The sequence below is a fragment of the Bactrocera latifrons genome, unplaced genomic scaffold (assembly GCF_001853355.1).
Source record: "Bactrocera latifrons isolate USDA-ARS-PBARC rearing strain unplaced genomic scaffold, ASM185335v1 scaffold_51, whole genome shotgun sequence".
Taxonomy (NCBI): Eukaryota; Metazoa; Arthropoda; class Insecta; order Diptera; family Tephritidae; genus Bactrocera; species Bactrocera latifrons.
In genome coordinates this window covers 449,508-461,354 of record NW_017537168.1, presented here as the reverse complement: position 1 = coordinate 461,354, position 11,847 = coordinate 449,508, and the positions used below count along the sequence as shown (strand labels likewise).

Here is an 11,847-nt window from a genome sequence, read left to right as displayed (position 1 = left end):
AAATTTAAAAATTAAAAAGTTCCAAGGGGGATTAAAAATTAAAAAAAGTACAAAGCAAATTTAATAAAATTCCTGCTCAAATTAAGTCATGCCAGAAAATATTAAAATTTGTAACAAGAAAAATTTAATTACTACATTTGCCGCAAACCAACCCATCTTTCATACATAAATACATGCTAAAATTACTAAATTTTTTCATACACACTCGCTTGCACTCAACAGCGAAGTCGAGAAAGAAAACAGAAAATTCGCCTTAAGACCACTTAACGTTACTCGCATTAGCTCTTCAGTTGATTTCTTAAGATACTTATGCCCGCGGCTCTGCACAGCTGCCTGCCACGACAGTGGTGATGCCACGTTTTACGGCTTTGTGCCATGGCAATGCCACTGGCGCTTGTAGTCGCGCTTCGGCAGTAAGCCTGTTTTCTTATGTGGTAATTATTTGGAATCATTAGTTAATAACTTACGAGTAAGTAGAAGGCATGCCCGTGTGTGGTTTGCAGTGTGGGTTCGCAGCCGAAGTGGAACGTTAGTATAAGATAGCGCTAATTTATCTGGCACTAGCAGGTGATGGCGTGGATTGTGAGAAGGAAAGAGGAAGCAATGAATATTTACAATAACAACACAGTTATATATACATAAATATATGTATATTTATAAATGCATACGACTATATAGAGGCAGATAGAGAGCTAATGAATTTCTGTGATTTCTGCCCCGCTTGTTTTTTGGCATATATTGAATTTTTAAGCAAACAGCACACACCGGCTTACGCCACATACACTCAACAACCAACGAATTTACTTAATTTATTTTCCATTCCCCAACTGACTGCACACGACTCAGCCGCTGGTAGCCTGTGGGGCAGCAACCGGCAAACGGTCGTGTCAAAATTCCATTTAACCTGGTTGTGTGTAGAAATAAAATTTTTTTGCCAAATATCACACGCACACACATATACATATGTATATGTGAGCGTGCAAAAATGTGCAAATTGCAAATACATGCAGAAAGAAATATCTGAATTTGCGCGTATATATACGCAACCAAGCGAATGCCACTGCATTACATATGGCAACTCCACGATTTGTATATCACAGTAAGAATTTCAATAAACACGGGTACACACATATATATATATATATATGTATGCGCTGGTGCTGGTGCTGGTATCTACAATTTACCTACCCGGCGGCTGAGCACTTAATTAAATGTTACACATACCGCGTGCAGCGCAACTAGAAGGTCGTATGCTGCGTTTCTACGCGCATGTATGCGTGTCTGTGCCAGCATAAGCGCACCGCAGTCATAGATATGCATTTGTTTTGGTATTTTTTCGCAGACAGTCAACACCTTTTCGTGGCAACGCGTGCTTGCAATGCACATTTTTGGCTTATAAAGCACAAATGTGTGTGCGTGTACCATATAAATATATGCAAAAAAATGTAGTTTTTGTGCAGTTTTGTGTGTGTTGCTTTAAAAGGTTCCGCTTGGCAGCGGTTCACCGCCTTTCGCGGCGTTTTTTGGCATTGAAAAACGTCTTTTCACACTTTTGTTGTACACTTCTAGGCTGGTTTTAATATTTTTTAGCATACATTTAGGCTGCAGTTGGCGTGCATTTAATATTTGATTGCATGTTACCATTGCCTACATGGCAACGTATAACTTAACCGTTTAAAATTGACCGTCTGCTGCTTTTGATGCCTGTCAAGCTCAACCTCACATCACTCATACGCCCTGCACGACCTACCGCCATAGTAACACAGCAAATAAGCAGTGAAATATGCAAGTTATGTGAAAAAAAGATAAAATATAAGAAAGGAAAAAATAGAAAAAAACAGAAAAACAAAAAAAAACAGACAAACAAAAAAAACCTCAAAAAAAAAGAAACAGAAAAACTAAAAACAAAACTAAAATAAAAACAAAACAAAAACAAAGCCACCAAATAAAAGTGTTACAACAGAAACAAAAAAAACCTGAAAACATATATAACAAATTGTTAGTCAATTATAAGGTTTTACTTCGCAAATAACACTTGATTAACAACCAATTTGCAGGAAGCCAATGAAGGGCAACAAAGACTGCTGGAAATATGTGCATGCGTGTGAGTGTTAGCATACGGACACTATATTAAAGGTATATAAAGTACATTGCCGGGCAATAAAGAAAACCAACAACAAAGATACAGCGACAAAAAAAAAACATTTATCTACGTTTGCACCGAAGCTAGTATACCCTTCACCAATGAAAAATATCTTGATTTTAAGCGGTCAATTTGTATGGCAGCTATATGCTATAGCGGACCGATCAGAGAAATTTATTCGGAGATTTTACCGTTACTTTAGGCAATAACTCATGTTAAGTTTTGGGTAGTAAATCGCGTCAAATAAAAAAGTTTTCGATACAAGAACTTGATTTTGATGGTTCAGTTTGTATGGCAGCTATATGCTATAGTGATGCGATCTGAAGAATTTCTTCGGAGATTCCACGGCGGACTTCGACAATAAAAAGGTTTTCCATACAAGAACTTGCTTCTAATGGTTCAGTTTGTATGGCATCTAAACCTTATAATGGTCCGATAGCTCTAATAAATTTGCCGCTGCTATGGAAGAAAGGAACGTGTGCTAAATTTCGGAAAAACGGTCAGACAGACTGTATGGCCAAAACGACAGCACGTCACGCTGATCTATTATATAAAGATATATATTTTTTTATAGCGTATCCGACGTTTAATACGGGGTGCTATAAACGTCATGACAAACTTAATATTTCCAACTCAGGGTATAAAGAATTTCCAAAAGGCAAATTAAAAAATAAGTAAAAGTAAGACAATAAAACATAAACCTAAACAAAAAACATTTATTTGCAGCGAAAGCAAACACGAAAAAACAAAAAACAAACAAAAACAGAATGAGATTATAAACACTGTAGAAATTTTAATGCCAGCCTAACTTCTGCCGGAAAACAATGTTATGTGGGTCAGTTTGAGCGAAAGTAATTAAAACTTTTATGCATACCGAACGCTTACAAGTTTGTGTGCAAATATATATGTGTGTGTGTGTTTGGGCACATTTACATTGTATTATTTGTATTTGTATTAATGTCGACAATTTGTTCTGCCATTTACAACATCGCTGGGACCTTTTATTAGCTATTACAGTGCATAAATAGCAGAGAATCAATTCTGTTTGCAATGAAATGACATCAATACGAAAATAATTGATTTTTGCTATACTTGGCAGCCAATACTTGAAGCTTAAGAGCACAAAAAATAATTAATTTTTTAAATACGAGAAAATGCTTCAAAATAAGTAATACCGCAGTTTTCAATTTTTTAATTTTAAAATTTATTTGTGTAGCCTTTAAATTTGGCATAAGTAGAAGAATCGATGGCATACAACGCTTTACTTTTTCCCAAAGTTCTTATTAAATTTTGATGTAAAACCTCAGTTATTTTTGTAATATCCACCAAAAGTGCTCTATCGGCTTAAGGCACTCAATTATATTAATTTTTTGTTCCCGGAACCATTCCTTAACATTAACTTTGATTAATGTTTGGGGTCATATCCTACATGAATCCCCATTTTTAGGCCATTTCCTCGTCACCATTTTGTAGCATCACTCTCTCCAGCTGTCTGGAGCGTGCGTTTCTTTCTTTTAACCACGCCCACAAGAGGGGGCTGACAGATTGAGAAGACTACAGGAGAGGAAGCCTAGATCAGAGCACCATGAAAACAATGGAGCATCTCCTGTGCACTTGTCCCGCATTGGCAAGACTACGCTTTAAGCTTCTGCGGTCTCCACATGCTTTTAAGGGGTGTGGAGGTAAAACACAAGTTGCTAGAAACTCTATCTATTAAAATTGTTTACCCATAATTCGTTTTTCCATAGCGGACAATTCTCTTGGCAATTAGTATAGCAAAGAGTAAGAGAAAAGCATTTTAGGTTCCTCACATGGCAATAAAATTGAGAAAATAGAATCTCTAAACTAATGCGCGACTTTCAATTAATTTTGTCTCAAGCTTCTTATACATAAATAAACGTATTTTTATAATCTTAAAATCTTTAGTTCATTTTCAAATCAAAAATGTCTAAAATTCAATAAACTTAAAAAGTCTATGCGCCTAAAAGCAACACTTGCACACAAACAAACATGCTATTTGAAATTTCTTACACATGTGAAATGCACGAAAACATTTTCTCCAAATTACATTTGATTCTTGATATCGATTCTTACGCTCGACTTCCTTTTTGTAGCGTGTAATTTTAAATTTATGATCTTTTCCAATTGCAGAGAAATACGTGAGGGCATCATACGCTGCATATTGGCTACGGATATGGCGCGCCACAATGAAATACTAACACAGTTCAAAGAGATTACACCCATATTCGATTACACAAATCGCGCACACATCAATTTGGTGAGTAGATAGGCAATTATTGTATCGAAATCAGTATTTTGTGAAAATAAAAAATTATTTTGAATTTTTAGATTACAGAAATTGTGGAATTCCAACTCCACTTTAAAGCAATTACAATTTTATGAAGAATTTAATACATTTGTAGCATACTTTTCAGATTTCTTTTTTAAAGAAAGTATTTTTCTTGATAAAAATAAATGTCTTTTACGCTCAGGTATATATTAATGAAAAAATACATAGAAAAGAATTTATAATATTAATTTCAAGCAATTCTTGAAAAAAAAATCAAAAATTTACCATACTTTTTAGCTGAAAAACACTTAAATAAAAGCGCTCCGTAGAGAATTTTTTTCTCATTTTAACCTTCCACTCTCTTCTGTAGCTCTGCATGGTGCTCATCAAGGTGGCCGACATCTCCAATGAGGCGCGTCCCATGGATGTCGCCGAACCCTGGCTTGATCGCTTATTACAGGAATTTTTCGCACAAAGCGCTGCTGAGAAATCCGAAGGACTTCCCGTTACACCCTTCATGGATCCGGATAAAGTTAGTAAACCCGGTTCACAGGTGCGTTTCATCGGTTTGGTGCTACTACCGCTCTTCGAAGCATTGGGCGACTTAGTGCCTGAAGTGATTGAACTCATCATTATACCCGTGCGCATAGCGCTCGACTACTATAGGTGAGTAAGCGTTACGTATAGCTTCGAAGTCTCGTCTGATACAACGATTTTTCTCTTTGCAGACGCTTAAATGACGCGCAGAATAAATCGCGTAAATCAGTCGCCGACACCGCCTCAATGGTCGCATCGGACAATACTAGTGCCGCTTCGGATGGTGGCGGCAGTACGACTGCTGTATGTACAAATGGTGGGCATGCACACAGTCCAGCTGCTGGCACTAATGGACAAATAACCGGCACTAGCTCCGCCTCTACGGGCACTACAACCACCGGTGCGGGCGGTGGTAGTGGCAGCGGTGGCGGCGGCGGTGGCGGCTCGGGCAGTGGTGGCACCAACTCTGGCGGCAGTATTTCACCACAAATGCCACGCTCACAATCGGGCATTAGTGTGAAGTCCCGCCGGAGTATACCATCACAGAAATCGGCATCACGCACCTCGGTCGATGAGCCGCAATGCTTGGCAGCCGAATTACACGATCTACCCGAGGGTAGTGAGAGTGGTGATTCCGAGACGGCAACCGAAGTGGATGTAAGTAGCTATTCGGTATGATGCGCTCAATAAATTAATACTGTATTTGTATAAATGTTATGTGATTTCGTCTTCTGTGAGCGTAAGGAGGCGGCCTTGAACTGTATTGCTGAGCTGAGCTCGCTGGTGTCTAAAAAAAATATATTCGTTTCTTGGTTTCTTAGAGCTTTCAGATTACTGAGATTTAATCTTGTTTCAGACAATGAAGTCTTTCAAAGTCTTTGACTAAAGAGATCCTGATGGAAAAGCCCACAGCACCCAAAATTTTCAAAAACAAGAAAATTAGGGTTTTTGAGCGACTAGTTTTCTGATTATGGAACTTAAATCTTGTTCTGGACATACAAGTCTTTTAAAGCAGTTGGCTAAAAAGAACCTGGAAGCAGAATGAGAGTTAAAAAAAATTTTACGAAGATCGGGATTATGTTTTTATGTGCAACTAAAGACCTTAAATTGACTCTATGGCTTATTTTAGTCGAGGAATGTCTTTTCAGAAAAGTAGATACTAAATCGTAATACTAATTTAAGGCAATTCTAAAAAAAAATTTTTTTGGCCAGACTCTCTTTAGGGTTTGTACATATGTCAGACTCAAATGCGAAAACGCTGTTGTAAAGTGAGCTTCCTTTATCTTCCTGTTGTTCATTCTCCGTCTTTTTATCATTAAAAAAAAAACCCAAACTAAACAACTAATTGCCTACTCAATGCCTTCCCTTTAGGAGTGCAACATTAGGAGTTGCTTAATTTTAAATTGTATGCCATTTAAGCTACCCACAATAAACACGAACCAGCATTTTAAAGCGGTGTAGAGCGCAATACCACCACAAAAGCAAAGTAAATGATAAAAGAACTTATTTCCTTGTATATTGCCTACTTATGTGCGCCGAGCAGCCACGTACAGAACTTCATCTTTATGACCATTTGCCTGGCATTATATACATTTACATACAAAATAACACTGTGTACAAACAATAACAATAAGAAGCCTACGAAGCGCGAAAAAATATGGCAGGACCGCGCGCGCTAATCCTTTTTGAGCCGTCGGCGTGACGCTTGTAAATACTTACAACTTACAGCTTTTTATTTTAATATACAATGATTAAGCGCAGACAGGCATCGCAGCACGCGGTGCGCACTGTATGATTGGCTGAATGATGAGTTTTACTCGGTAGTGACTTAGTGAGAGCAAGACGCGAACTAGCGCGCGCGAAGAGCGCACAGCAAGAGAGCGCCCGCAATGTACGTTTGTGTGCATAAAGGCGTGAGATAAATATCGTTGCATATTTTTTTGTAACCGCGTAATTAATTCTTGTTGTTATTTTTGTATTTACAGCCCTGTTGTATGCTACACTCTTTGCGCCATATAAATTGTAATGTATATTTTTGCCTTTGTTTTTGTTTTGTTGCGGTTTTAATTTTTATGACAATCCCTTTTCCAATAAAAGCCGCACAAGAGCACAACAATAGCAACTGGCACGGCAAGTTTTACAATTATTGCGGTTGCGGCGCGCACAAAAGTATGCCACACTTGAAGCAACAACAGCGCTAAACTGCTGCAAAGCCAGCAAATACTTCCTATGCTTAGTTGTTGATTATTTTACGTTTTGCTCTTGCAAAAGTTGCTGTACGCTGTATAATTAAAAATGATTGCATAATTTCGGGGGTCACTTAAGTTGTTTTAAGCATTATGACAGCTAAAATTAAGCACCTGGCCGTCGTGTGCAACAAATTCTGTAATTGTAAACCGTTAAGTTAGTGTTGCAGCATAAAAGTATGCTTTAATTTGTCGTTCTCGCCTACTTTAAAGCGGTATGCATAATTGGTGTGGCATAATGGTAGGTTTTGGAAATAATTAGCTGTTCTATGGTGTAAGTGTTACATGAAAAGAAGGAGACTGAGTGAAATACTACACGCAGCGGTTATAATGATCTAGAAATATGCTACTTATTTTGAAACTCTTATATTGCAGCTCATTACTTCTATTAATTTATTTTGTGGGTGGTTTTAGGAGTTTATACCTTAAATATAACTTTATAACATCACCAGAAGTTTAAGAGCAGCTTCTAATTAGGACAAATTTTATGAATGTAGACCACTAAAATCGTACTACATAATAGCGTAATTTTAGGAATTAATGAATTTTCTATCTTTTTGTAAGACGAATTTTTGGGCCGACGAAGCTTTAAAGTTCAAGATTTACACTCTTTCAATAATATTTTTCAGCCTAAAAGTATTGGCAAATTTAGAGGTTTTATGAAGTACGAATTAAGTTTGAAATACTTTTTTTAACCTCTTTTTTGACAACCTTCAAATAATTCAAACAGTTTTACAGCATAGAGGTGGCTCAAGAAATTGATTTATGCCATGAAAGAAACAACATAAATAAATAATAATAGAAACAAAATAAGACCAATGAGTTATGAATTTCTTAAGGAAGGCTCATAAGACATGATATAATAATGACAGTTCGGAGCAATTTTTTGATTGAATGCAATGAACGGGACTTATATCCAAACCGACAACCAGTAAACGACCTCAATACTATATCGACATATATATTTTTTTTTTGAAAAATTATCGATTTTAAATTGATATCAGAATTCTGTGGTTCTTTTAACACTAACTAAGGAGCACATTGTAGCGTTTTTAAGATGTTTTAATTGCCACTCCATGGAAAAAAGTTGCAAAAATATAACAATACATTAGAAATTACTATGAATCCAAAAGATATGCTCGATTTCACGCCATAGTGTTTAATTCTCCAGGAATAAGAATTTATTCAATAATGCATATCCATGTTCATGGAAAAATATTGGAAAAAAATGTATATGTATGTACACAAAGTTTTTGAGAAAATATCCATCCATTTTAGAGGCATCTGCTCTAAAAAATCCAAACTCGATTTCTATACAATTAAAGTTTAAAAGCCTAAAAGCATGTCTTCCCACTGTTTACTAGCTGTTCAAGTTGCATATGATCACTCTTAAGAATTAATTACAGCCCTTTCCGAAACAAAACCCTCATCACAACTACTCTTGCAGGTCGCCGAGAAGACTTCCAAATTCAAAGTGGACACTGAAGGCAGCAGCAACCGTTCGAAATCCTCGCATTCGACATCGCGTAAGTCATCGCGCGAGAAACGACCCTCCATGATCGGTGAGATGTGCAGTAGCGGCGGTGGACAACGCATACGCAACTCTTACGGCAACATACACGGCTACCACACCAATCGCTGTCACTTCAGCTCTAACCGCGCGGTCAGTCTGGACCAGTATAGCACCAATAATCGACGTCTCTCGGATGGTCTACAGCAAGTCATCTCCGACAGCAATGTCTTCTATAATCGTCAAAACCGTGGCAGTATCGAGGCGACCGCCAGCCGTCTGGGCGACGATCTGAATATGAATGTCGCAGGCGTCGCTGGCGGCATCACGGGTGTTACGCAGTCTTCCACGCAGCCACTCAATCCGAACAATGTGCCAAATGTGGAGTGCAGCGCCGGCATGGCGGCACATGTCAGCGGCGCATGCACCAGTCAGTCTTGCCAGCATCAACATTTGCACCATACACACCACATCAGCCAGCATCAACAGCAGTTACACCAGCAGCAAATGCAGCAGCAGCTACAGCACTTACAGTCATCGTCGAATGGCAATCTCTCGCCCACCCAGTTGCTGCAACCGAAACTACAGCAACACTGCTGTGCTGCCGCCGCCGCCGCTGCAGCTGCTGCCGCCGCGGCTGGCAACACGTCCAACGGTCTAGGCGGCAATGGCATTGGCGGTGCAACCGTTTCCAAGTCCACCTGGAAGACACGTCTCAAACAGTTTTCCGACTACTTTGGCTTTTCATTCGACAAGGGCGGCAAGCGTTTCGGCAGCACACGAAGTTCACCGTGCCCGGCGCGCAACAATAACGGCACTGGTCTGACCGGTGTCAATCACACTATTGATCCGCTGCTCGGCGGTAGTGGCAGTGGCGGCAAGCCGCAAAGCATTTGCTGCACCATCTCGAATAACCTGCAGTCCCCTAGTCTGCGTCACAAATCGTTGGCCGCGGGCGCCGGTCTGCCCACCCACTCGGAGCTGGTTAATGCCGGTCGCCTACGCGCCTACAGCTTAGACGTGCCATGCAGTCACACCAGCAATCCGCGCTACAGCAGTAGCAGTGGTGGCGGCGGCGATAGCAGTCGCAAGTCATCGCGCCATGATGGCGGCACCACCGGCACCGGCGACGACAACAACAGCAACAATACGCTACATAGCAGCGGTGGCGGTGGCAGTGAAATGCCCACTTGTCTACCGCCGCCCATACGCATCGGCAGCGTTGATGCCAGCGACACAATATTAATAACGACCGGCTTGCCGCGCGTTATAACGCCCGCTCAGCTGGCCGAGACCGAACCGAGTTTGAGCATTGACTTGGGTATGGCTAGTGGGTCCTCATATGAACCGCCGAAAATTTGACAACGGGGTAGCTCGGAGACGACAACGAACTCGCTTTCGAATAACGGCGCATTTGCAGCGCTGCTACAGCAACAGCAACAGCTGCAGAAGGAGGCGGCGTCGCTGCGGCACAGCTCCAGCTGTAATATGTCCTCGATGTCACTGACCGTTTGGTCGGCGCTGGGGCAACGGCTTAGCGCGTTGGTGTGTCATTGCTGCGAACGAAAGTTACCCGAACCGGAGAATGTCTGAAGCGCAGAGTAGGGTGAGAGTAAGGGAGAGGGAAAATCGAACTAAGTTAATGTAGAAAAATTGGCTAAAAGAAAAATTGCAGGAACAAGCAAAACGTTTACAGTAAATGATGTGCTGTTGTGGCTACAAATTTGCTAGTTGGTCTTCAAGATGTTTAGAAGAGTCAGAGAAAAGATGATTGCTTATAAAATTTTGCTTGCAAGAATTTTTTATGATACTACATTGCTTTCATATTAAAAAAATATTTTGGGATTTTTAATAATTAAAATTTTTTCTTTTTGAAAAACCAAAAAAAAAGTTTTGTTTAGAAATATTAAAGAAAAAATTTATGGGAAACATATATCTAGAACAACTTTATTTGATATCTATGAGCGCGTATTTAAATTCTGAGCTTTTCATAATTAAAAAAAAAATTTGTTTTTCAAAAAATTAATTTTTTTTAATTTCAAAATATTTAAAAAAACATTTATGGGAAAAATATTTAGAACAACTTTATTTGATATATACACGAGCGCATATTTAAGTTTTGGACTTTTCATAATTATATAGATTTTTTGGTTTTTCAAAAAAAAAAAAAACTTAATTTCGAAATATTAAAAAAAAAAATTAGACAAAAAACAATGTCTGAAAAAACCTTATTTGATATCTTTGAGCACAGATTTAAAAAAAAAAAATTTTAATTATTCAGTTTGCAGCACATTTAAGTGGAGATTTTAGACCAAATGTTGCTGCTAGTTATTTTTTAATTTAAAACAGATTTAGACACAAAAATTACTGATTAGAATGCTGCCTGTGTATATTTGACTATAATAAAGAGACGAAAGAATTTTGAAAAAATTTTGGGAAATATTGCTGATAAAATTTTTAAAGAAAAAATTATCCGAAAGAAAAATGTTTTGTAGAAAACAGACATTTTGAAAACAAAAATTTTACCTACAACACTGAGTCCTAAAAAAAATAAAACTTATAAAATGTTTATAAGAAAAAATGGCCTAAAGCTGGGGAAAATGACTTTCATCAGAAGGTTTTAGTAAGGGATTTTCTTTTACTTTAGTGTCGCAAATATGTGAAAATATTTATTTAAAGGATCAGAAAAATTTGAAATGTTTAAGAAACTGACGAATTTTGAAGATATCCAAATTAATTTTCGTACGTTTTTATTTTTGATATACATTTCATCAGACAACTATATCACATATGTTCCACACAATCGATTATTCAGATTTTTTTAAGCTCTGCCTTAAAAATCGCTGGATCGCAAACGGTTTTAACCCCTTGTTTCTGAGGCAAAATTCTCCAGCATGATATTCCTAGAAAATTTACAGCATACACGGTTTTATAGAAAAAAATCGACCCGCTCTAACCTATGGTACAGCTATGTTTAAACCATGCACTCGTCTTGTGCATCTCATTGCCGTAAACACAGTCAAATAAATTTAGGTTTTTATATAAAAATAACATTATATTTGTAACAAAAGCATAAATATATTATATTTATTGCTAATGAGTCAATAAGTTTTAATAAAAT

General features: G+C 38.2%; 1 protein-coding gene across 1 annotated transcript in view; it reads left to right on the top strand.

The window, feature by feature from the left end:
- Nucleotides 1–10,100, top strand: part of LOC108973882 — a 174,436-nt gene extending 164,336 nt beyond the window's left edge. The window contains exons 8-11 of the mRNA XM_018941388.1: nucleotides 4,295–4,421; nucleotides 4,804–5,099; nucleotides 5,162–5,627; nucleotides 8,664–10,100. Coding sequence (XP_018796933.1) covers nucleotides 4,295–4,421; nucleotides 4,804–5,099; nucleotides 5,162–5,627; nucleotides 8,664–10,088 — 2,314 coding nt within the window. The 3' untranslated portion in view covers nucleotides 10,089–10,100. The remainder of the gene's footprint in view (nucleotides 1–4,294; nucleotides 4,422–4,803; nucleotides 5,100–5,161; nucleotides 5,628–8,663) is intronic.
- The last annotated feature ends 1,747 nt before the right edge of the window (nucleotides 10,101–11,847 follow it).